Here is a 27771-nt window from a genome sequence, read left to right as displayed (position 1 = left end):
GCGTGCTGGCCCCCACCTTTCTTTATTTGTGAATGACATCCCTCCTTGCCTGGCACAATGTAACCAAGATTCCCCGAAACTGTGCAATGAGGCAATTACAGCACTGTTATTTGCCGATGACACCATCCTAATATTGCAAACCCCCAAAGGACTACAAAACTTAATAAACCAATTCAACAGTTATTGCGAAGTAAAGGGGCTAGAAATCAATTCATCAAAAACTAAGTATATGGCCATTAATCCCCCAAAAACCTTTAAGAAGAACTTGGCCCTAAAAAACATTAAACTAGAGTACGTGGAATTTTTTGATTACTTGGGTATCAGGCTTGATAGTAAAATGTCCTGGAAAAAACAACTGGAAAAAAGCAGGCTGACATTTAAACACAGTTCACTTCCTATTCTAAAGATTCATGGAGGGAGTTCTTCCAAAGCTATAACTCCTGCGATGGAAGTATTCAAAGCCAAAGCTCAATCCGCAGCCCTATACGGGGCTGAGATCTGGGGGCCACACTCAAACAAGACCTTTGACATTGATGAGAATGCGTTCTTTAGGCGACTACTAAGACTAGCCTTAAGAACGCCCCTAGTGCCTGTCTACTTGGACATTAATGTAAAACGTACAGACTTTTTATGTTGGTTAAGGCCACTTCTTTACTGGGTAAGATTATGGTCTACCCCGGAACTTACTGACTATAGATGTGGTTTACTGGAAATTATGGAACTGGATACATTTAATCCAATCAAATGGCTAAGACACATATCCACTTGGTTCACAAAAATAGGTCTTTCACACTTTTGGATTAACCCACTTGTACTGCCAATTAATTGTAAAGAACAGGTAAAAGCTGCCTTTTGGTCCTATGTTGTTAATAATGCATATTTACATGAACGTGGTACTGGCTCCCTAACTCAGAAGTTTCTGCATTTTAAGGACATTCCCATGTTTGAGCAGTTTATGGACGAAATTGAGCCACCTTTGGCCAAAACTGTATACTTACAATATAGGTACGGCGTTTTACAAATAAATGCAAATACCTGCCGTTGGGGAAAAACCACGGAGAATGATTTGTACAACTGTAAATTGTGTGAACTTAATCATAAAGAAGACGAGGCCCATATTCTCTTCTTTTGTCCGGTGTACAAACACCAACGTACGAAATGGATCAAACCACTTTGTAAAAATTTGGGCTAAAGAACTTACAAAGAGGCAGAGAGGATACTTAAATCCACAACCTCTCAGTTGGTAGCTTTTGGAGTCAGTAGGTACCTCCTCAGTGTCAGCTTGATTAGAAAGAAACTTGGGGTTAAAACATAGCACTAAACTCCATAAGGAATTTCTGAAATTTACAAACAAGTTAAAACAAGTTTTTTAATTACTGGCATTTTAATTATTTATATAATGTACATAGGCTTTTTTAAATTCGGTCTTGTATCTGATTTCTAAATGGTAGCACATTGTACTCAGTATGTCATATTATATATAATGAAATAGTAATGTCTTCACATAAATTGCACATATCCCCTGATGTTGTCTTGGAGCACCATACATGTACTTATTGCACTTTTTTGGTAATCATGTTATTTTTTCTAAATTATGTATGTGAATGTATTTTAAATGTTTTTAAGGCTTTATGACAAATATGTCGAAATAAAAGCTTTACAACATTCAACATTTGCACTTTGTACTTTGCACTTTGCTTTCTGAATGATTATAAGATTAGCTGTTCTAGCTAAAAAGCTGTCTTACAGTTTTTAAGTATATAATGTATCATGAACCATATGCTCTGCTCAAATAAAAAATGTATGTAAAAAAAAGAGTTAGCAGGCTTGAATGCTGACAAGATTGACTCAGCCTTTCATATTTACAAGGTCAGTAAAAATGAGCAGTAGTTTAGATGAGGTAATAATAATTTTGTATACAAATGTTCAATTTTGAGCCTTTTGGATAATGTACTATATAAAAAACAGAATACTATTGCAGTAGGAAATCCTAGGATCCCCCAAGTATATAAGATCTAAGTGGGAGATGTCTTCCTGTAGAAAGGAATCGTGTTGTTGTGGTTGCAAGCTTATCAAGTTACTAAGGAAAACAACAGGTTTTCTAGGTAGTGCTTACAGTTTTACTTTTGTCTCCCACAGCTGACCACAGCATGTGAACTATGCATTAAACCAAACATTTCAAAATGTATTTCCATTGACTTGGTCATCATGGCACTGGAAGGCCAGTTAGGGATTGTTAGAGCTTTATTGTGAGTTGCCATTTTCTCTGTTTAGTCCACCCCGAGTTCTGTCATGGCACCGTTGTGGTGTATGGCCAAACTCCAAGATGTTTCCTACGTCAAATGGGATTGGCTCTGTCATTGATGTGCACATCATGGAGTCTATCTAAGAATTTTCCTCTTTGCATGGGTTGAGCTCACCCTTTAGAGTGCCCTGGGACAGAACCTTTGGATTCTACCTTCTACATCTAACTTTCCCTCTAGGATCGGACTCCCAGGGCTCTTGAAGTCTTCTTTCTTTTTACAATAGCACAGATAGCTCCGCTTTTTTTTCTATCTCAGTGGTTCATTTATACTGGACGGGACCAGCGCTGCCGTTGACCACATCACCAGGGTCAAGGCACTTCGCCTTCATTTAGCTCATACTTTTGCTCCAAGGGTTCCCATTATATGTTGACAAAAAATGGCAGACTCTCCTTGGAGCTGTCATCATGCTACACGAAACCAAACCTAACGGTTCATTTATTTTTCAGTCACATCTAGACTGGCCTTTGATACCAATAGGCATTTTCCCGAAGCTACTGGGGCCGGTTTGGGAAGTCCCAGGCTCAATGCTGGGTTTTCGGTCACCTTCCTCACCTCCCCAAAGTTAACTGCATCACAGACAGACAGACAGACAGACAGACAGACAGACAGACAGACAGACAGACAGACAGACAGACAGACAGACAGACAGACAGACAGATAGATAGATAGATAGATAGATAGATAGATAGATAGATAGATAGATAGATAGATAGATAGATAGATAGATAGATAGATAGATAGATAGATAGATAGATAGATAGATAGATAGATAGATAGATAGATAGATAGATAGATAGATAGATAGATAGATAGATAGATAGATAGATTGACTCCATGAATTCATGGATGAAAAAAGAGAGAGGTAGCTGGTACACCATCCAAGCCTACAGAGTATAAAATGGAACCAATTACCATACATCGCTAGCGCCTCATTTCCTATCCCCTTGAATTAATGAACTACAACCTAAAGAGGATGGAAAGTGCATCTCCCAGGCATTCGGGCGCTCCTTCTCTCGTTCTCCTCTCGCATAAATCTTCCCATTTCTCAGGTATCTTTGATGCTCATTTGGGCTCATCGCTGTGAGGGGGGCTGGAGTGCAACGAACAGGCCTCGGCCACCTAATATCTGGCACCCTTCAGAGTGGAAGAGTCTGGGCAGCAGTCCAGGATCACACAGTGCCATGGATTCACAATGGCTGTGCGCAGCTCTACAAAATGCAGTGTGGAGTCACGTCTCACTCTTTCACACTCCTCCTCGTTCGTCTCTGGTGAGTCTCAGGCACTAAAGCCCCACTGTGTCATGTTTGTAGTATCTGTGATTTGCAGCTAGGTGTAGGGATTCTCAGGATTCTTACAATCAAAATGACAGGCTAGTGATCAGCAAGAATACACCTTTTCAGTTCGCATACATTTTCCACCATCACTTTAACAAATATATATAAAATATTCGCCCAGTACCCAAATGGAGGCCCCCCACCCCCGAGTATTGACAGTGGGGTACAACTTCTTGCTGCTAGACTCTTGGACTGTACAATAACACATTTATTGGCACGTGGCATGGGCAAGCTGTAGAACTTACGTGCTTCCAGTGGCGATCAGCAGCTTGTTGTACTCCATCTTAAAGCCGCTCTTGAATAGGGCCGTCTTGTTCTTTATGTCCAGAGCCGCCACCTGAAATCAACACTGCAAACATTGAACGACTGAAGGCCTGAGCTGCGCAAGGCGGTAATTATCAAACTAGTTCAACTTGTAGAGCCTCACCAAGTCCTGGCTAGGTTAGGTCATGGCAAGGCAAGCAATTTGTAGATATCTCACGCTCAGTTGTGTTATATTTTGCTGTGTCTTTTAAAGAGACACCAGCCCTGCCCACTGAAGCAATTTCTGATAAGAGAGAGGTCTGGATACCGATCCCTAATTTCACATCCCATCACTATATGGCACTTTGTAGAATCAAACAAGCGATGAAGACAGTGACAAAAGGTGAGTGAGACCTTCATGGTAAGCACAAACGGACTCTGCATGGAGCCATCATCCTTGTTCATAAATATATTTTCCAAGACTTCTAAATAAAGAGTCTACAATTATGCTTCAATAAAGAGTCTACAATTATGCTTTAATAAAGAGTCTACAATTATGCTTTGTCACAGATCTTTGTTTTCCTAAAACACAATTAGCAAACTTACATAGAGAGAACATCTAAGAGAAGAAAACAAACTTTAAAGACAGTATAACAAGCCAGTACCACTAAGCAGTGATATTATGAGAATAAAAGGTGTAAGGTAAAAGAAAGCATACAATAATTTTCCTGCACGCCAAAGATATGGCTAAGACACCTACAGCATGCCATACATTTTTAAACATACCACTGTATGTATTCTCCTTTGTCCCATTAATTATACACTCTTCTTTCTCTCTGATGTGCTGCAACTACTCCAATCGTTTTTGTACCCCCATTACTATCATCCATCACAGTTTTACGATACGCAAATCTTGACATACAATTCAAAAATTTCCGTCTCGGATTCCAAAATGGCTTCATATCATTTAGAGATTTTGTGAATTGACACATCATCCAGTCATTCCTACGCACTTGGGGGCCCATTAGGTCGGCGGGCGATCCCTGCACCGCGAGGATGGCGGGTGGACTGAAGTGCGCCCGCCATCCTAATGGGCCATACGTGCGGAGGTCCCGCACCGCTGATTAGGAAGCGCCCGCCACCCTAACAGTCGCAGTCCGCATATTTGACATTGCGGCGGGTGCTGCTGTAAGCAGCACCTGCCGCAATGCCAAACTGACATATTGTGCATTCCCATGCACAACGTGACAGCGGCAGACGGACTTTCCATCCGCCGCGATAACCCCCGCCATAATAATATGGGGTGGGTAAATCAAGTTGGGATGGAGGGCGGATCACCACCACCGGCCCGGCGTTGGCGATCCGCCTGCTATTATGATCACCCCCTTGGTTTCTGTCTTTCACTGTATTCCATGCTTCATTCTTCCCTTATATTTTTATATTTAATTTTCATATCTAGGACCTCTTTCCTTTTGTCATACTTGAAAGTTATTTTCTGTTGTAACAGTTGTTCTCTTAGTCTCTACTCTCTGTCAGTATTCACAAATATCATACCCTTGTTCTACTTCATCTAATCTGGACAAAATGTGGAATTGGCTTACTGCAGCTAGACAGCCCGCGTGGAGGCTTGTCGATCGAGAAATATTTTTCTGCCCACACTCTTCTCTGTACCTCGTCCTTACAGTTTTTCTCACAACTTCTGCCCAATTAAATGCTCTACTCTCCTTAAGCAGCCTACTGAGTTTCTCCACCATCACACATTGCACTTCTTTTCTGCTTCAATACACGTGTACTTGAAAAGTCCTCATTTTCCGCAGACATTAGCAGTGTGCCCTTGTGCACTAGAATGTTTGCCGCCATCCTTCACGATCAAATACTTTTTTCTGAAACGTTAACACTGCATTTGTCAATATCTTAGACCCATATCACCTCTGGATATCTTGAGAACATATCTACTTTCACTAGAAGATAGTGTTACATTTTCTCCCATCAGAGATCCCACCACATCTAACACCGCCTCCTCCCAGGGGCCTGATTGTAGACAAAGGGACTGATTCTGAGTACGACGGTCTTCAGACCGGTGTACCGTCAGTTGCGGTCCGACCACCGCTTCCTCATAAGTCCCGCTGCCCGATTATGAAAAGAGTGGTGGGACCGCCACAAGACCGCAGCCACAGCCAGGATCCTTGATCGCAAAGGGTCGGTGGTGGCGAAAGTGGTGTTTTCTGGCAGCAGTGATGATGCCGGACCTACCGTGTAGATTCCAACCTGCCTTACCACCAACCTTTTAATGGCAGGGGACCCCCCATGAAAAGGTTGGTGGAAAGGCTTGGAAGGGGACCCAAACAGGGCCCCAATGCGATTTTGCCAATTCTGCAAAGTGCAAGGGGACACATGTTGTTCCCCCCTCTGCTCGCCCTGTCATGCATGCACTTTGTGCCATGTAAGCAGGGGCGGCTCTAGGCTCATGGCGGCCCTGGGAAGCGAGCGTAAGTAGGGGGCCCTGGAAGAGGGGGTCTGGGCGGAACGGAGTGCGGAGGCCAGTGAAGAGGGGGGGTCAGGGTGTTTGGAAGTGGAACAGAGCCGGAGGCCGCCAAATCCCGCCAAATCCCTGCCAGGGGCCGCCACGCAAATATGTATCCATCCTCAGAGGATTAATATATTAAGGATATATATTGGTGTGGTGGCCCCTGGGGTTTGTAGGCCCTGTGCAGGTGCACAGCTTGCACATGCCTAAGGCCGCCCCTGATGTAAGATACGGTTTCTGGTACACATTGCACCAACGTGCAAGTGGCGCTGCCACAGCAGCAGCATATGCTTGAGGCTCTCTCTGAGCTGAAGCATGCCGCTGCTGTGGCACCGCCAACACAACACCGCCAGCCCGGCAGTGTGCTCAAAATACGGGGGCCCGGATGTCGCTAGCTTGGTGGCATTCTCCTGACCCCCACAACGGCATTCCAGTGGTGGACTACCGGTCTCAGAATCAGGGCCTAAGTGTTGTTCTGATCCAACAAAAGTTCTAACTACCACTGCATCCTATACACTCTCTTACACTGTTCACACCCAATCTGATATTCTAAATCAGCTGCTGTATTATCACACAGATGAAAGAAAATGTGGTCTATATCTGGGGCAGGAAGAAATTCAACGTCTATTGACCCAAAAGCATTACTAATATTGACCACTGGTTGACCAACTTTCCTTGCATAATCTGGAGTACAGCAGGGGTTAGTGCACCCTTGCCATGTTGGTGGTGGTTTCCCTGTGCTTCGAGTGCATGTTTGTGTATTGTGCTGCAACACCTTCTCTAGTAGCTAGTCTATGGTAGATATACATGCATAACCCATGGAAAACTGCAGACAGCAAACTTATCCGGTGTGCTTCCCCAAACCATACAATGGGTATCCTTTGTGTTAATAAAGCTGACATATAAAACATTGAGCCCAAACTGGAATGGTGCATGACTGACCAAAATGACCATATTTTGACTCGCCCCCCATTTGCATCCTTCTCTCTATTCCTTACCTGTGTCTCTGTGAGCACCTCAATATCATGGGTATGAAAGAATTCTTTGGAGCGCAAAACGAGCTGGTCGGGCTGGGTGTCCATGGACTGCGGCACCAATAAAAGGACAAGAGTAGAATGTTTAGTATGAACATACCCTCCAGGGCAACATTCTTTAACATGATACAGAGCATAAACAAGCAATGCCCCTTCTAGAGCGCCATACCAGTGAATGGTGTCAACATTCTTCTATGTATGTATTTATTATTTTATGTAGCAAGAAACTTGCTACATACCAGCAGAGTACTATATATGATGTGGTGTTACAATGGGTAAATGCAGTGGACGGGAGAGAAGAAGGATGCAGCATCATGTGCTAAATGTATGGGAGAAAGGAGAGGGGCTCTGGTGTTAGGCTTACATTGAGGTTTGGGACAGCAAGCTGGTGCATAATTGTCTGATAAGCCTGGCTATGAGGTAAGGTGTACAAATATCACCAAAGGACAAGATGAATTTTGGGAGAAAGGCAGGGAAACACCTGCTTTGGCTCCATAAGAGGAAGTCAGCGAGAAATGTCCCATGTTTTATATGTAGCACTGTGTCGCTGTACCCTCTAAAGTGGCAATCTTCTCTGTGTGGGTCTGGCGTGGGCTAACCTGCACAGAAGTGGACTCTCTTCCTAGTCCACCTCTCAATTAGGGACAGAGCAGAGGGCAAAGCAGGGGCACTAGAATTATACAAATCTGCGGCCTCTGCTTTTTTAGCATAAATATAGATTTGCAGATTTTGTTACATGATCCATCATCTGCTGCATAATCTGCAGATTTTAACAAACATTATTTCTAGCTCAAACAGGTCAAAAGGTACAAAAAATGTAGTGACCTGCTCCCACAGAGCGGAAGGCCTTCAAAAAGGCTAACTGGATCTTTTGTATCTTATTTCTGTATTTGATTGTTAAACTGGTACTATTGAGGTGAATCTTTGCCCAGACAGTATTACCATTTGTAAAACGTACAAAATAATGAGGTAATGCTATTGAAATATTTGCTGCATTATGCCGCATAATTTGCCTTTTCTAGCCATATAATTCAGCCAACACTGTCACATAATTTGGAGCTCCCCTCTCACTTAATTCCAGTGGCCCTGACTACAAGGACATCACTTGTTCCTTTCACAGATGCAAGTGTCTGTATTCAGAAAGAATCACATACAAGAGCTGGCTGGGTGCCAAGCTCCAAGAAAGTTATTTACATCAGCACTGTCACAGCAGGACAAAAAATGCAAAGAAACACCACAGCTTTCCATTAAAAAAAAAGTAACACATATATTCGCAGTACACATGCACGCTTTTTCTGTGTCCCACTGTCCTAGCGGCTGACACAAACGAATGAGTTAAAACCTGTCCTTCAACTCCAAGGTGGGCAGTGTAGCTCCCAGTAAGCACCTTGCTCTCACTCTGGGTAGTAGCTCAGAAAGTGAGGAAGCAAACGTTTTTCTTGGAGGTGCAGGGTCATTTCCCCAGGTCCATCTTAAGCATCACATTGTGACTATGCTGTCAGGCATCAAAAACAAGGCATGTTGATAGAGATTAATATGTCCAAAAAAAATAAGTGCCAGGGCCTAAGGTATTACTGGACCACTGTAGCTGTCATGTCACTTTAAACTGCTGGTTTACGTTCATGTTTTATAATTAAAAATATATATATTTTAAAAAGTTCAAAGCTCAACTTATGAACGTTGCTTACACAGCACCACCATGTGTGTGTTTTTTTTAAATAAATATGTGCTGGTGTTTACAATAAGTGCAGGTGCCGAGCACCAGAATACACTGGCACAAATTAAGCACTGCGTACATTTTGCTAGACTGGGCGTTTTGGCCGTTGAGGGTCCCTAACTTTAGGGATGATGATAGATCCCTGCCACCCAAGATAGTTTCTTCTTGTGCCAGGCAAATTAAACTCTGTGGAGAAGCTGGAAATAGAAACATTCCGGGTAAAAGTTCCAAATACATTCTTAATGGGGAGATTTGCTAAGAAAGGTAGCAGCTCCCACAGAAATAATGGTTGAATGGTGTCAAACAAGCCAGTTGGATGGCAGGTCAAACTGGCACAGCAAATGAGAATGAAAGAGTCAGGAAAATCGTGGATTAATGTAGGAACACATATCAGAACCGTCGGAGGGCTAAATAACGAAGGACATAATACAATGCCCAGAGCAAACGTCCTGAACTTTAATTTCTAAAAGAGCTGATTGAGATTGTGGGATAAGTGCCCGCAAATCAACCCTCTATTAAGATATATGATTGATACACATTTGAGGTAGCAGTGCAGCGTGCCAAGCAGCAAGGTTGTGCTAGTTCAGTGTAGGGTATGTAACTGCAACATATGAAAGGAGAGAAACTCTTGGTACATGATTAAGCCCTTAATGCTTCCTCCAATAAACACCGCCCTTTGATATACTACCATTGACCAATACACTCCCCAGCCTTCTCTACCCAGACTTCTCTCAATGTCCCAACAGAACCAGAGTCACAAACCTTGCTCAGTTTGGGCCGGTCGTAAGGTAGGTGTTTCTCGGTTGTACACATCACAATCCTGTCTGAGAACCCCTCTTGCCGCAGTGTCTCTGCGCACATCAGCCCAGCAGGCCCTGTTGGTGTGAAGAGACGAATATATTTATACAATATCAAAATGGCATTTATACGTATTTCGTTATATGCAGATGATGTCCTGTTGTAGCCGGCCAATCTGGACTACTCCCTGGTGACAATAGGGAAAATATTTGAAATTTATGGTAGATACTCAGGAATGAGAATTAACTGGGAAAAATCACTTATATTTCCAAAGGGCACCTGGAAGGCAACTGCAAGCCTCCCTGTGCCCCTGGCGATAGAAGGCAGATGTTTAAATACTTGGGACTAGGGGAAAATGGGCACCCACATGTGTTATATGTAGTCAAGATACACAAAACGCCCCAGCAGCTATAGCGGCAGTCCTCATCACCTGGCAAACATTAAATTAAGAAATGTGATGGCACAATAGGCTTACACCAAAGACTCCGTTGTGGCTGGGCACAAAGCTTGGCCCAATGACGAAACAACAGGGGTTTAAACAATGGGACGACATAGGCCTCTCAGTTCAGTTCATAATCTTTATTCGTGTGGAGAGAAATACTTCCATAAAAGTGCATAAATTATAACGCACACATATACATGAGATAAAAACAATAAAATATCCCCCAATTACATCATTAAAAAAAACTCAAATTGATAAAGAATATAAAACATAGTAGTATATATAATCCCTACCCTATTGCAACATTATACCATTTAAAAGGTACGAGCAAGGTCAACAGAAATTCATGCATGCATTGTCTAATCTTATATTCTATACATCAGTCATTCGTTTAGGTTAATCCACCAGAAATCAGATAAATCTACAAAGCTTCAGTTTCATAAACCTTTATTCGATTATCAATTGTATAATCATAAAAAGTACATACAATAGAAAAAGCTTTTCAGCGCATGAATGAGTTTAAAAATAAGTCGAGATATAAAGAAACATACTAAGAATAAAATTTGCAGTTTTGTATGCTTCTAGTTAGCTTAGAACATTTTGACGTATTGTTAAGACTGCTTTAAGAAAAGTCACTATAAGTTTAGCTTCATGTGGCGTGTTCAGAGACTGCAAAAAGAGAAACGCAGAATAGCATTGTCTATGGCCACTGGATCGAAGAAGTGGAATAATCCACGTTTTTCGTGGAAGTTCGTAATATTTGCAAAATAAAACAACGTGGATCGTTGACTGTTGGGAAATTCCATCACATGGACAGTTCATCAAATTGCGGGACCAATTTTGAGTTTCCGGAAATGAAACGAAACGGAAAAAGATGTTAAAACGAAGTCTTGTTAATAAAAAATGTTCGTGGTTTGATAAGAAATACGTCAAATATGCTTGTATGCCTTTGCAAGATTGTTGTGCACAGATTTTTTCGTTAGATGGTTTTAGGATCTCAGCTTGGTTCCGTAACTCCCTCAAGTGACCCAGACACATTGATTTTAATTGTTTCCTGGAAATGTCTTCTATCGAAGCAGGATCTTCGAAGTAAGACTCATGGTCCAGGTCTTTGAAGAAGTTCCATATGTAGGTTAGCCAAGGAATTTTTCGCCAGTATGTCAGGGCTAAACAGTCTGTAAAAAGGGAGCGAGTTAAATGACATTCGGGTTGGTCCATATTCGATGCCACAGTAAAATTGGCTGGCAGCGAATAGTGTCAACAATATATTCCATACCAAGCTCACAATGCGAAGCTAGTATCTGGGAACTTTGAGGGAGGGCTAAAATGTATTTTATGAAGCCATTCTCCGTTACTTGTAGCTGATCTATGCGTCCATAACCCCAGACTCCAGCTCCATAGGTAGCCACGCTATGGCACTTTGCATAATATATGGTCAGGAGTTCGGGTGGCGCTGGTTTCCCCAGTTTCCTCGAGAAAGAAATCAATGCCGATGTTGCCCGACGGAAGTGAAGGTTTCTGGCGTCGATTGCCTTGCGCCAGTTCACCGCATCATCCACTAAGATTCCCAGGTAGGGGTAGACTGAGGTTTTTTCCAGTTTCATTTTATCGACCATTATCGGTTTAGGGTTTTTAACCCTAGGACCAATGTGCATTGTGAAAGTTTTCTTTATGTTTATTTTGAGGCCGAGTGAGTCCATAAATGTGGCATATTTGTTAATTTGTATCTGGAGTTGGTTCAGGGTCCGTGCTAAAATGACTGAATCATCAGCATATAGCAATGTGGGTATCGGACGGTGATTTATCTGGGGTAAGTCCTGGCTCCCTTCCAACATAGCCTGCTCAAGCCCGTTTGTATAAAGGTTGAACAGGAAGGGAGCCAGTACACATCCCTGTCTTACTCCCTTCGTTATTTGAAATGAACGGGACAGCTCACCACTGGTACCAAATCTTACTCGCCCTACAGCATTTGAATAGAGTTCACGTAGGAAGGCTATTAATGGGGGGTCCACTCCAAGGTCACTAAGTATTTGCCAGAGTTTTGCATGTTGGACGCAGTCAAATGCCGCTCTTAGGTCGACATAGACAAGGAAGATGTTACCTCCTTTGGCGCCAACATATTTCCCTGCCAGAAGGACAAGATTAAGGGCCTGTTCCACGGTCCCAAGCCCCTTCTGGAAGCCATATTGCAGGTCGGTTATGATGTTGTTCTCCCGGGCCCAAGCTTGTAAACGGTCCAGGAGTACTCGACCCGCGATCTTACCCATGGAGTCCAGAAGGGAGATTGGTCTGTAGCAAGCAGGGTCGTTGCGGTAAAAGGGTTGATGTCGACCATGACTGGAAAAGCCCGACCGAGGTTACAGCTGACATAACCCGGGTGATTAGCTGTGACCAAAAGTCTACATTGTGGAGGAAGATGTCCATTGGAACTCCGTCAGGGCCAGGAGCCTTGCCAGATTTGGATGCCCTGATTGCTTTGATAACTTCGCTGAGGTGGAAATGAATATTTATCGGGTAGATGTTGTTTCCCAATGAATGGACCTCGTTTGTTACTGAACCATTAACTACTGCAAAGTCTGGGGGTGGGCCAAAGATTTTTGAGAAGTGGGTGACCCAATCTTCTTCGGTTACTGCCACATCTAGGTGTTGGGTTTCTGTGCTATTGGCCAAGAAAGGAGATCTTATGACTTGCCAGAATGAGGTGCTGTCCTTTCTTTGGGTGCTGTCGTGTAGTTGGGACCATAGTTCTTGTTTGATTTGTTTTTTGCGATCTCGTCTGGCAGAATTATATGCTTTCTTAAGTTGGAAATTTCCTGGGAGTCTCTCGTGGGTCTATGTAAGGCTTCTTTAAGGGTTGAAAGTGCCTTCCGGATCTACAAAGCAATAAGAAGTAAGTTGTACTCTATTTTCTTAACTGTTGCAATATGCTTTACTTATTTTAATGGCATTCAATGTGAGAAGGAGAGCATTATGACACACAGAGGGGAGCATTATGACACACAGAGGGGTCGCCTAGTGTCACCAAGTATTTCATTGCAACGTTTTGAGTTCTAATGTTCTGGTATCAGATAAAAAGTCCTAAAATTCTGATACAATATGCAAAACAATAAAAAGTCGAGTGTGCTTTGTTTACTTTGGCCATCACAGGGAGAGTGGGTCGTATCGGGTGGGGGGGAGGAAAGACCTCATGTTAGGGTAAGCAACTAGATGATGCACAATGCCGCATCTCAGCCTTGCCAGCACAAAATGGTGCTGCATATTTGTTACGTGTAATAGATCATTTTTAGCCCCCTCCACCTGGTCCAAGGGCTTATATAAAACTACTGATGATTTTAATCCATCCTCTAGCTCACGTTTATCCAATCTGTATTGTAAGAAAGTATCTTTAATCCTATTCTAGGTTAGCAATGTAATCTGTGTAGGGTCTGACCAGATTGAGAGATTATACAGCCTGCCAAGAAGGAAGTTAATTTAGGATAGCCAAAGGGCACTTAAAACATTATCCAAGGCTAAGAAGTTCAGAATAATAGTTATGGTAAACAGTCACGGCCTGCAAGACTCGCGGGTGGATGGGTGGGGTCGCACGGGGGATTGCGCGGTGGTGGGGGAGTGGGGGATTAGGTGAATTTAAAAAAAAGTACCTTCCCAGCTCTCGCGCCGTCTCAGCTCCTGGCCGGGTCACGCAGAATAGGAAGCAGGCAGCTTCCCTCCCCTAAGTCAATCACAATGCTGCAATGGCAGCATTGTGATTGGGTGGGACGGGACGCAGACCACACAGGAGTCTATGGAGAGGTCATTTTCTCCATATAGGCTGCATGCAACCTACATAGAGAATATGGAGAGTGCCCATGACTGGTTTGGTCGGCCCAGAAGGCCAACCAAACAGTCAGGGCCTGCAACATTGGGCTAGCCCCTCCTCCCCTGCCCTCGAGCAGGAACGTCCTCCCACCTGCCCGCCCACAACTAAACCCTTCTTCTGCTTTCTCGCAGTGCAAGAAGCAGAAACATAAATTTGTATTAATACCAAATTATGTTTCAACTTCTTGCACTGCGAGAAAGCAGAGGGGCGACACTCCTCCACCCACATGGAGGAGCCGCCCCTGCTGGTAAAGCTAGTTTCTTCATTTGTCCATAGTGATAACCTTAATAGCAAAGGTCTCACCAAAAGGTGGTCTTCAAGGAACTGTAGGCCAACCTCTATATGAACAATAGTATTTGGGGCAGAGGGTGGCAAACATAAAAGTTGTTTTAAAAAGTATTTTCCTCTATTTGCAAAATAGAGCCATTAACATAGACCCAGAGGTCAGCCCCATAAGTGACAGTGGTCACTTCCTTAGCTGTATATATAGCAACCATTTCCTTGATGGGTCGGCTGCCCAGTTTAGAGGAAAACTTGAAAATCCCGTGGGAGACGATACTCATTTTAGCTCTGATATTCAATACATGCTGAGTCCATGAGCCATTACCCAGAAATAGGATCCCCAAATAGCAGAAAGAGTTTACCAAGACTATTGGGGTAATATCAATAAAAAAAGGTTTTACATGGCTTCCGCATTGGGCCACAGACCATGGTAAATGTTTTAGTTTCATTAATGACCATTTTCTTAGATGCCATGAATTCATCAAAGGCATTCATCGATAATTGAGGACTGGATTCGGAATGAGTGGTAAGACGACAAAAAATAGCTCGCGGCACAACAGGGGTCAGTGCCAGTTATCAGAACACCATCATAACAAGCTGAATCGGCCCCTTGGACACTATTCATGGAAGCGGTGATTCCAGGGATGGTGGGAAGCGCAACATCTCAATAGGGCTATGTAAAGTCACACAGTTGAAATATGATGTGATAACTCAATAAAATACTATTCCGGAAATAAAGACATTCATAAGACTTCTATCACCCCTTGGAAGCATTTTGCTCAGGGGCTCACAACGTACAACTGCTCATGCATATGGGACTTTGCATAGTCACAATTGCAAATTGCAAACTTCACAGCTTTCTAAGCATAACTTGAAAAACCTTTGCGAATTCCCCAAATGAGTAAATAGGTAAATCTACATTCATATTAGGTCGCAGTCTCTGGGTGTAGATTTACATGTTTTTTTAGGATTAGCCCTCCTGTGTAGGCCTCCCCGAAATTGTAGATGCTGTCCCTCCAACCAAAGGAATGAAGATTGAGGGCCCCATTAGGATGTCGAGCGGATCGCCACCGCCATGCATTGCCGGACATCCGCCCCCGTTCACCACGTATTTCCCCCTGCCATATTACTACCACGGCAGACAGAAAGACCATCTGCCACTTTTCCGCCCGGTCGACAAGTCGACCGGGCATAAAAGAGTTTAATATGGTGGCGGTGTCTGTTAGACACCGCCAACCATATTATGATGGAAGGCGGACACATGCCTTTCCGTGGTGGGGGCATGCGGGAATCACTTGCGGGGGCCTGTTGCGGGCCCCCAGGGATTCTGCAGGGTGGAGGGTGCACATGGGGGGTACCTATGGTACCCCCCTGCATTTCAATATACAAAGTGGCAGGCACCACAGTGTGCCTGTCACATTGTACATTGAACTGCTTGACGTGCATTCTTAGCATTGCGGCGGGCGGTGCTTTCAGCACCCCCCGCCGCAATGTTAAAAATGCGGGATGCACCTGCCACTGTGGCGGGCGCATCCTAATGGCCCAAACGGGACCCCTGCCCTTAAGGCGGCCGGTCCCTTTTTTGCGGCGGGATGGCGGGCGGACAGAGTCCGCCGCCATCCTAATGTGCCCCTAAGTGTTAATGACAGAGGGCAAGCTAGAAATGAGGACTCCTTTTTGTTTAGTACTGCTGCTGAGTATATTGTCTCTTGTTTTCTGCTTGTAATGTGCAGACACATGCCAAACAAATGCCTGGGGCCCAGCTTTTAGGCGCAGGTTGCAGTAATAAGAAAGATAAGGAGGCTGCAGAGTAATATTCAGTAATCAACAGGAGAAAAACAGCGAGGCAGAAAATCAAGGGTACGATTCACAAAGGGCTCTGCGCTCGTGGCGGAGACCCCGCTGTCATGGCAGGGGATCGCACTTGTGGTGCGACCTCCCCATTTCAATTTCTCATTGAGGTGGTCCCACCATGAGTGAGGGCCCCTCCCGACCACTGAGGGGCGTTTGCCATAAAGGCAGAGACCCGTTGTGAATCAGGCCCCAAATAAACATGTTATCCACAGAATATGGGGAAAATACACTAGGAGGGATGGAGTTTGCAGGGTGGGAATCATGGCAATGGCTTTGACGTTGGACCCTGTGAAGCCTTCAGACTTAGCCACACTGTCATCAATATTTAAGAAACCTTCTCTAGATAGAGCCAATCTGATCAGGTCAATTGTCTTTTCATGTAGGATGCCCTATGGGGTGTATGGCTGGTGTAGGTGGGATGTTTCTTCCAAAATTACTGAAGAAGAGTGTTCTACTAGATTTTAAATTGTAAGCAGTTTCTGGAGCCATGCTGCAGGAACTATGCACTACCAAACGCACGTTACATTCTAGGGGCCAGAAGGAAATCTTTCTCCTTCACTTCCACACCCCACATGTGCATTTGGTACAACTGCTCAAAACAAAGGCTCACGTAGAGTTCATTTACTAAAGTGGCAGGAATATAACTATTTAAACATAAAAGAGCTGTCCTTTTGAACAAAACCCATGCAAATTAGGCGACTACAGAGGTCAAATGTGCTAGATGTACAGGGCAAAAAAGGAGGAGGGTGTTAAAGCAGAATATGCACTTCCTTGGGGAAGCTGACCCCACGGCACTAGCGGAAGTTGTGAAAGGCATGAGTGATATGAGCACTGTGGAGGCCTGCATGTGTCACAGAACCGCGGGACTGGCTTCAGAATGCATTTAAGGTGCAGATGTCCCTGGAGGAGTGAGAGATTAAGCAGTTTATTTATTTTTGAATTGTATTTATAAAGTTTTATATTGCGCGAACTAGACCCAGTGAGGGTATCAGAGCGCTTTACAAATGTTACATCAAAAAGAAAAGTGAGAACTAGAAACATAGATATGAGTAGCTAACAGGAGAACGTAAATGTTGACAGTAATCATTGTAGGTCTGGAGGTATTCAGAAGTGCGTTAGTCATTCTTGGTTAGAGTTCAGCACAGATCCAGGTATGTGAGCTGAGCCTGGTTGGTACCCAGCTCGAGCCAGAACTGGGATCAGAGGAGAGTTTTGTTCATTAGAAGTAGCTTGACTTCTTTGACATCAGTTGATGAAAAAGGATTGAAAAGGGGTATGGGGTTACATAGAAAAAAGGAAGAGCTGAAGGAAAACATTGTTTGTGGTACTAATCATAGCAGTTTGTTTTAACTCTGTTTTTCGCTGTGCTAACTGTCAAGCAACCTTCAGAAATGGCTGTGGGCGCTCCACCCAAAGAGGAGACACAGATAACGGACTAGTGTTCCACAATCCTGGAAGGTTCAAACAGATGCTGTTACTTTCTTTAAAATAGATTATTCTGTGTGTGGTATACATTCTATGTTAGCTGTATCCGAAAAAGAGGTGACGGGAACAACTGAGGTGAACTGAGCTGTGCTCTCGTTGCCACGTAGGCTGCACTCCCCATTGGTCATGCCATGTCTATCATACAACAACATTATTCCGTTACATGGTTTTCACCCCTACATCCATCCCCGTTATAATATAACCAGAACTAAATCTGTGGTACCTGCTCCGATAATCAGAACATTTGTAGTGCTTGTGTTGTAATTGTTGAGGGAGATACATTTTGCCATCACTTTGGTCCTCCTCTGAGACTGAAGCGCCTGCAAACAGAAAGACAGCGGATTATTAGGTTACAAGTAGGTGGTTGGATTTCACAAAGTCTTTCTGGTAGTAAAGAACCCTACCAGCTTTACCATCTCGTTTGTCATGTTAAGTCTGCAGCTGTCTGGGAAGAGAAAGTCCATGATGATTTCAGTCCAGTGCACAAGGCCTGGGAGGTGATAGGTGCACAGTAGAGTGGCCTTTCCTCTAAAGCAAGTCCCTGTGCATCAGTGCACAACTAATGCTGATAATGTACAACCTTATCCTTTTTTTGTGACCTGCGACCATCTTGCATTAGCCCAAGAACAAACAATACACCCCAACAGACAGAATGCTAATGCTGCATTTTGAACAATTCTTAAATTTGCTTGCTGGGTGTATCATGCAATATTGCGATGCAGAATCAAGAACAACATTTGCAGTATTACTGTGGTATTCTCAGAAAATGTCTTGCATAATTGCAATGCTGCACACAACACTACCAGCAGGTATGCACTATTGTACATTTTTTTGTGCAGGATTGCAGTACGATCCTTGGTGTGGGTCATGATGTAATGAAGTGTTACTCAGCTGAGACTACTTTCAGTAGTGCAGCGGCACACCAGGAACATTTTTGCAACAGCACCGTGCTGAATGTTGCAATATTACATTGTTGTACCTTGAAGGTGGTTCGAAGTACCACATTGCTTCGTTTGCAACAGTGTAGCTCTAATAGCATAGATGCATATAGAGCAATTCATGAAGGAAGCGTTGAGCCTTCAAGATTGTATAGCTGTCTGCAGATCTTCCAATGAAAAAATGTTTGCAGCATTGCAATACAGCGCTTTAAATATGTATTCATAGATCGCAGCGCTGTCATTGCAGCTATTATGCAGTAGGATGGTGCTGCATCAGGAGTATATTTGCAGTTTGACAAAGCAGCTTTAGAAAATGTGCTCACCTTGAACATGTATTGCATGGTTGCAGCGCCGCACTTTAAACACTTCTTACAGACGTTCATTCTTGTGCTTGGATGGCAGCTTGCAGTGCTGCTCTTGTGATTGAGAGGCTTGGCCTTACTGTGGGAAGCCCACACCCAGTGTTGTTTTTCCACAGTTTGCTCTTGTACTACTGCATGCAGCATTGCAGCATTTCACATTGCATTTTGGGACATTACGATAGAATTGCAGCAATGGCCTTGAAATATTTTGTGCAGTATTTCAGTGCCCCCACCTGGATGCCTACCAGAATGCAGTACATGAATCACCGCCTGCAGAAGTGCAAGGCTTAATTGGAACATGGCCTAGGCCCTACGCTATGCCGCGCTTAGAACATTATCTGCAGTATTGTAAGCGCTGTACCTAGGACAATGCATTATAGCACTGCTGCACTTACAACACTGCTTGCATGCATGCCTTTCTGCATTCAGCACTTTTACTGCACTGTCACTGTTTCATGTAATAATAACCAATGCACATCTATGCTTCTAAACACCTACAGATTGAATAGTTGCCCTGGTTAAGCATTGTAGGCTTCTCCTCAAAGTCCTGCCACCTGCAGTGAAACTGATTAATCAGATATGTGCGCCCTCCACAATCCTTTTCCACTTCCAGACTCCCTGCCAAATAACTCCCAGTTTTAACTATAGGAGTTTGATCATTTGTGTTCGTGAACATTAGAGCTAAATTTATAAAGGTTGTATTGGGCGGTATATTGAACAAATAACTTTCTTCAAAACTTGTCAGGGCTTAAAGACAACTTATTTTACAGTGAGATTTGAGAGTCCTCCCAAGCAGTTTCTTAAGAAGGTAAGTTGTAAATATGCCTCTTAAGGCACCATTATTACTAACCACAGTTTAATTTAAAGACCATTTCACAGAGGGCAGAGGTGTTCTCGTCTGAGAGCATTCTTTTTCAAACAAAGGTGCAAAAAACTACATTTTTAAAGTTTTTAAAAATCGTTTCTAGAAAGATAATGTACAATAAAAGATAAAGACAATATGAAGATATTCATGCTAGGAAATTACATTGTATGGTTTTTGTCACAAGAATAAAGTGGCTAAGGTTGCAACGTATGGTAGGTAAGGTTGTTATGGCATGTAGGTATTGTAGTTTTGTAAGGTGCGTGGTAGGTTAGATAGTTTATGAAAGGCATTGTAGGTGGTTAGGTATGATAGTTATGATATTTAGGGATAATATGTTAGGGACTGTAGGTTTGGTACAGTAGGTAGATATAACAGGTAGATAGTTATAGTATGGAATTCATGATTTATTAGAAACCATTGGTAAGTTATGCTAGGTAAGTTACTGTAGATATAATAGATAACTATGATAGTTATGTTAGGTAGAAATGGTAGTTAAAAATGTAGTGTATGTAAAAAGTATGGAATGTAAATTTGATGGTTATTTTGGGCATTGAAAGGAGGTTGAGTATTGTAGGATAGGTACGGAATGGTAGGTAGGTATGTCTGGTAAGAAACGTATGACAGGCTAGCCATTGTAGTTATTTTACATTAAGTAGGTTAGTATGGTAGATATGGTAGGCAGGTGTGCTAGGGTGTATATGATAGGTAGGTTTTGTGGTCTTGGTAGGTAGGGTAGTTGGTATGACAGGTTAGGTATATGATAGATTAGGCGTAGCAAGTAGGTTAGGTGTGATAGTTTAGGTATGGAAGGTTAGTATGGTAGATACAGAAGTGTGGTGGTTTAGTTATTGTAGATTAGGTAAAGACGACTGTTTAAAGTAGGCAGGGTCGATAGGTAGGTATGAGAAGCTACGTACAGTAAGTGAGGCATGGCAGGTTGGCTGGCTCTGTAAATGAGGTATGGTGAGTAGGTATGATAAGAGGTACGATACTGAGGTATGATGGGTTACGATGGGTATGGTAGGTCATGTATGATAGATACAGCTGATAGATGTGGTTAGTTGGGTAGGGTAGGTTAGGTATGGTAGGTGAGCTATAGTAGGACATAACATTTTGTCTATATTGTGCTGTTAAATCATTTTCTTGACTTCTTGGTTATAAATCGTAGCCCTGTCAATGAGAAGCAAAATGTACAGCTTTTAACAAAGCAGAACTTTATCTTATAGACGAGCGGTTTATACGCATAGGCATGTTTCTTTAATAAGAATCATCATAACTTTAATCATAATCATCTTAATGGATGAATTGAAAAGTTTTCTTTTCCCGAACATGTTGTATTAGCAAAGTTCTGCCTTAACATCAAGGAAGAGAGCTATGAAAGCAAGACTAAAGATGACGTATGTGATGAACTGAAAAGATAAAGTTCTTTAACAGACTGAAGAGTACAGGAAGTGCTGAAAATGAGGAGGAGAGTGAAGGGATGTCAGAGGGAAGTAGGGTTTTCAGTGGCTCTCAGAAGTCTCCTTACAGTGATGAATCAGGATTTTTTTTGTAACTAGTAATCCACCCGAAGAGCATTAGATAGAAGCCTGACGGGAAGGCAGCCCCGTCTATGGCTTGCCCCGGCTAGGACTTGCCCCAGCTAGGGCTTGCTCTCTTTGGAATTTTCTTCACAGACGAAATGAGGTCTATCCTTCAAATACTACTGTTCTGGAAAGCTTTAAAAAACCACCTAAGTGAATGAGAACAGTAGTGCTTAGTCACCTTGATTAGTGCTTTATACATTATTTTCACTTCTTTGACTCACTTACCTGTTTGCTGGCTCGAATATGGACCCTCTCCTTCTCGATTCTGACCTGAAAAAGGGTAAAGAAAAGGAATGAGCAAATGACGCAGGTAGGAGACAAGGAAAGATGAAGTGATGATGGCATGTCGCTTTAGAAACTAGATGACTATGAGAAAATACACTAACAGTGCACCTGAAAGATTCTGGAACACAACTTAGGTGGTGTGGGAGGGTGTAGAATAGCAGAGTTTTTTATCTTGCTCGCGTTCGTCAAAGTCAAGTTGGCGACCACGAGCACGGAAAATCAAACTCCTGGCGAGATTTTTCCTCATTTGTCATTGCCAACATAAAGTTGGCGAGCGTGAGCGTGGAAAATCAACCTCCCGGCGAGATTTCCAAAGCGCTGGATCAGGTTTCTCATTGCGAGTGGTCCTGTATGCTTGCGACTGCTCGCGTTGAGAAACAGCCCGTTCGCGTTGAGAAAGCTGACGCCCGAGTAAAAATCTACTTGAGCGTCAGATAAGTAAAGCAGGGACCGCTTGCGCTGTGCATGGGGCCTTTCACGATAATCGCACGGTGCGGACAAGCATACGGCACTGTGCAATGACCGCAAACAGCATTTTTCTATCATACGCCACCGCTTGCGAAGCTCCACGTAATGCGGTGGAGTTTTTTTTTGCACTTTACGGAGTCCCGCGAAGTGCAAGTCCGAGAACTCCGCCAAGAGTTCGTTTTCACAAAAAAAGTGTTTAAGTAAAATCTGTCACACTCTATAATTATTTTTCTTAAAACTCTTTGTTTCATTTATTATTAACTATGGCATTCAGATGTGCTTTATACAAATAAACAAACAAACAAATTGCTTGTTGCACATCCAACTACAATTACTACGTTTTCACAAAAGTACAAAGTAGATTAAAAATAACAATGTCAAAATATGACAAAATTCATAGTAGTACATAGTAAATTAAACAATAGCAATATAAAAATTCTGTTGACGCGGGGTTTCAGTCGACAACAAAATGGTTCACACCACCTTCTTCAGGACACAATTTATATATGGTATAACAATTCTAAAAGACAGAGATTTACATATCACTGTACGGATTTAATAAAAATCACTTTATTGTTTACATTTGTACAGAATCCCTTAATCTGAACCCCAGTGCAATCCATTTATCCTCAAAATGGCATTCCATTATTACATCAGAGGAAGCCTCTCTAATTATACAAAACATATATGGGGGTGCCCATGTTGTTGCTATCACAATCTAGCACCTTCCTCAAACGGGCATATCACTTAGGCTGTTTGAACATTTGTGGTTGAATATTTTTTAGGATTTTCAGCACTCCATATAGTGCTCCATTCTGCCTATTAAGTCCCACAAATTCTTCGCTCCTACGCGATTGTCTAGTAGAAAACGCTTTGTTATGCATGGGTCACAAATAACCCTCTATTGATTTCCTCTCGCCCCTTCCCAGTTAGAACTTACTTCTTATGGTGTGATGTGCTTAATTATGCTTCACTCCAGAGGTCCACATCTATTTACTTACGATGAGTGTGCTGAAACCATAAGAAGATGTTAAAATATGTTATGGCCCGTGATTGAATGGTGGTCCCCCAGGTATATTACATATAATATAATGCTGCCCGCTTCCTGCACCTATTCAGTCAGAATAAGTGCGGTAAGCGGGGCAGAATTTTATTATATATAATGTACCTGGGGGACCACCATTCAATATCAGGCCTTAAAATATTTTCTTATTTGAGAAATGACTTCTAATGGATGATGGGAGATTCTTCTGCTCTCTTAAGAAAGAGACACACTTTGGTTCCTCCGATCCTTACTCACTCAATATGCGCAAGGCTCAGAAGAGCTGACACGTATCTCACTTTTTCTATCAAATAAAACATGTGTATGTGGACCAGACTGCCTGTGTCTCAGCAATATATCTATACATACAATTTGGTAAATATATATATATATATATATATATAAGACCGTGAGCAAGGCCAGTTGTGGCTGAAACGCGTTGGTGGGGTGAAGTGAAATAAACAAGGCTGTTGAAGTATCCTGGTTGTGCCGCCTCCTTTGTATACTAAAATTTCCCTGGGTCAGGATCCGACCCCTGGGCAGAGCACACACTGCGGAGCGCTCTCGACTGGCTTAAGGATCACTTCGTGTAGCGATATATATATATATATATATATTTTTTTAAACTAAACAAAACACTGAAATTCACCAGTTATTGTTATCTCTAGTAACTATAACTCATGCCCTAAGTTAACTATAACTCTTGTACCCTCCATACATAGTCTTGTCATCAATGATGTCATTTAAAATGTTGTAGTAATGTTATCAATGATATCATAGAACATGTCATGAGTGATGAATTATGGGTTCAATTACCAGTGTATGGTGAGCTGTAATTACTTTGGGCATCAACTTCTAGGGTTTTTTTTTTAGCGTAAGTAATATTTTGTTACCATACATATTGCCAACCCCCCTCTGTGCATGTCCTTTAGCCGTGTGCTGCGGGGGGATTTCCACAGGGACCAACTCCTCACGGGCAAACAACCTCACGCCATGCAGGCAATCTTCAGCCGTGCACAGTGTGAGGTGGGCCTCAGGGACTGACCTGTGGCCAGGTCCTGCGTTCAACCCACCACATGCAGCCAAACACCGACCATGCATTGCCTTGGGTAGCATGGGGTTGGCCGCAGAGTCTGACCACAGGCAGACCCATCTGGCAGGGCTGATTTGTTGAAAAAAGGGAAGAGGGCAGAACCCCGAGACCCCCCCCCTCAGGGAATTATTATTTTATTAAGGGGAGGGGGCATGTGGAACCTATCCCCAAGCCTTTGCCCGCTCCAGGGACCATGTCCTCTGGGGCCTTTTTTTTAAACAAGGAGGGGTGCACTGCACTGCCCTCCGAGTACGTATCAGACCACATGATCCTATCTCCCCTAATCTTTACAGCACTGGGTGCTCCATTCCTCAGGCCCTTTCTTTTTTTAAGGTGAAGGGTTGTGCAAACCCCTCCCTGACACTCTGGGGGCCACAGGAACCCCATCGTCCAGGGCCTTTTTTTCATAAGGGGAAGGGGTCACCCAGCCACCCTCCCCGGACCTTTACAGCTTGGGTACCCCATCCACCGGGGCAAAACATAATTTTTGGAGGAGACATGGCGCATGTACCCCTCCCCGAGTCACTGTGGCCTCAGAAACACCCTCCCTTGGGCCTTTCTTTTTAATTAAGGGGAGGGGGTGGCCTTCCTCCATAAGCCACTATAGATTCCAGGGACGTTTCCTTTTTTCTTAGGGGAGTGGCGCCAATAGACACCCTCCCCGAACTAGTAATGGCCTGAGTACCCCTTCTTCCGGGGCCTTAGGTGCTCCTCGTGGGGGGCCCAGTGTGCTCCTGGGCCATCCACCGAACAGTACACTGGGGGTTGTGAGGGAGCCCCTGCGTCCTCGCAGCCCTGCCAGCCCTGCATGCACCCATGGTGGGTGCTGCAGAAGCAGGCCTTGCTCCAGCCCAACAGAAGCAGCTATTTGCACTTGCTCCCTCCAGGTGGGGGCAATCAGAGACTCCTTCAATGCAAGAGCACAGGAAGGGAAACAAAAGTCTGTTCCTACCAGGCTGGAGAATTTTCAACGCTCCAACTGGGTGGGACACACTTGCTTTCTCTGCTCTTCACTCCTAAGGGCACTGCTTATGACCTCACATATGACGTCACTCCTTACAGGGTATATGATATCATTATTGACATCACTGATGACATCTGAAATTACATCATTAATGACATCACTGCATTGCAAGTGGGCAAGTTATAGTTACTTCATTTACTATAACTGGTGAATTTCAGAGTTTATTTTTGTAATATGAAATATTAAGTTTTAACTTACATGTTCACGTTTTCAAGTATCACGCTACTATAACCTTTCTTTGTTTAGTGAATATATAGACAGACAGACAGACAGACAGACAGACAGACAGACAGACAGACAGACAGACAGATAGACAGATAGATAGATAGATAGATAGATAGATAGATAGATAGATAGATAGATAGATAGATAGATAGATAGATAGATAGATAGATAGATAGATAGATAGATAGATAGATAGATAGATAGATAGATAGATAGATAGGATTTGAAAGCAGTCCCACCTGTTTTATTTGTGGCACATGTGTGTCCACGGCCCAAAATGTACTTTGAGAGACACCCCTGAATCCATGTCTGACATTTTCAGGCAGAACTAACTTTTTATCCAACAACTCTTTGCATGTTGAGATTCTTAGCACATAGTTACAGCCTCAAAAGAGAAATGACTAGTGCCAGAATGAAACCTGCTGGTTCGTGATAAGCCTGGACGGGTGACACATGACATTGGATCAAATAACAACTATTGATATGTCACACCTATTGTTGCAGATAGCGTTTGTCATACGATATGTACCCAACCCTGAGCATACCTTTTACAAATCACAAACTATTGGATTTGTATATACAATTGGATCAACAAAAAAAGAATGCTAGTCCGCACAGAATACACTGGTACCTTAAAGGAGAGCTCAGGTATAGAAAAACGATGTTCGACGTGATCCCTAGTTGCCATGTTTGTGTTAGCTTTATCAGGCTCAATTTTCTACACAACGCATTTGATGCTTATGAAGTTGAGAATTTCACTCATTTTTGTTTCGGTTTTACAGATTATTGTTGACTTTGAATGAGCCAATTGCAACAAGCCGCAATATGAAAGTGAGAAACAGAAACATCTGAAAAAGAGCACGTGAATCATTTTTGGAGAAATAATTGATTTCGAAAATAAAATACCAGCTGTGTGTGGATGTGTGAGGGCGTCCAAAATGTGTGTGTAGAAGGCGGATAAAAAACCGAAGCGTCAAGCAAAGTCATATCTATATATATATACAGCAAACACCCTATGCGAGTGTGGAAAATACTCCACAGCCTTGCAACTCTAAACAGGAGGTGCAAATCACCTGCATACCTAAAAATAGGACATCATGACTCATGGAGTGCGTGGAAACAGTCCTATCCTAAACAGTAACGGTGTGAGCAAACCTCATCTCATCTCATCCAGTACTGCATTTTAGAACTCCAGTGAAATGGTACCATACCCAAGACTAACCAGACGGTACACCCCACCCAATGTAGCTCTGGAAGGGCACCAGGAATAGGAAATCCCATACTGCATATACTCCTGAATTTGATCAAACGTGGTGTATTTTTTTGGGGAAACATCATTTTCAACGAAGGCTTTTCCACGCGTGACGTTTACTACGAGGCACTTACCTCGCAAACGTCTTTTCCACGCGTATGCCTTCAACGACAGTCTTTACCACGAATATACGTTCTGGCTAGGGGGGAGGCGTGGAATTCTTTCCAGTCGTTCAGCGTGGGATTGGGGGGGGGGGGGTTGGCGGGGGTTGGCTGGGAAGGGGATGGGGGGGCCTGGGGGGGTCTCCCCCCCAAAAATAAACAAAGGAGCGGGTTAATTACATTTAAAAAAAAACGCACTTCAGTAGCACTGAGGTAAAAGGAAAGTGCCTCCCCCAAAGACGTGCCGTTACGGCAGTCCTTTTTTAATTTTGGCAGACGTGTTTTCACGCTTGTTTCGATGGTGGATGGAAGGTACGGGCTGCTGGTGAAAGACAGGAAGGTGTCAGGTAAGAAAATAATCTTTAGCATTTGTGTTTGTGTTTAGGACGTAAAAATGCGTGGTATGATCCTTCGTTGCAAATTCCAGCGTGGTAAAGCCACTTGCGAACTAAAATTCGCGTGGTATTGCCATGCGTGGAACTTGTATTCGAGGTAAAATCATATATTCATTTTTTTGTTGTTGCAGATTTATATAGCGGGAACTCGACCCGAAGGTATTGGAGCGCTTTACAAGAGCACTGGATACGTT

General features: G+C 43.2%; 1 protein-coding gene across 2 annotated transcripts in view; it reads right to left on the bottom strand.

Annotated features, from left to right (window-relative positions):
• AIFM3 (AIF family member 3) overlaps positions 1–27771 on the bottom strand; it is a 392572-nt gene that overhangs the window by 191882 nt on the left and 172919 nt on the right. For both annotated transcript variants that reach the window (XM_086943319.1, XM_086943318.1), the window contains exons 6-10: positions 21858–21902; positions 18105–18201; positions 9924–10036; positions 7409–7495; positions 3886–3977 (exon numbers count right to left, since the gene is read on the bottom strand). In XM_086943319.1, the coding sequence (XP_086799445.1) occupies positions 3886–3977; positions 7409–7495; positions 9924–10036; positions 18105–18201; positions 21858–21902 (434 nt within the window). The remainder of the gene's footprint in view (positions 1–3885; positions 3978–7408; positions 7496–9923; positions 10037–18104; positions 18202–21857; positions 21903–27771) is intronic.

This window comes from Lissotriton vulgaris, chromosome 11 (assembly GCF_964263255.1).
Source record: "Lissotriton vulgaris chromosome 11, aLisVul1.2, whole genome shotgun sequence".
In the NCBI taxonomy this organism is placed as follows: domain Eukaryota; kingdom Metazoa; phylum Chordata; class Amphibia; order Caudata; family Salamandridae; genus Lissotriton; species Lissotriton vulgaris.
This window is presented reverse-complemented; position numbering and strand designations above follow the sequence as displayed.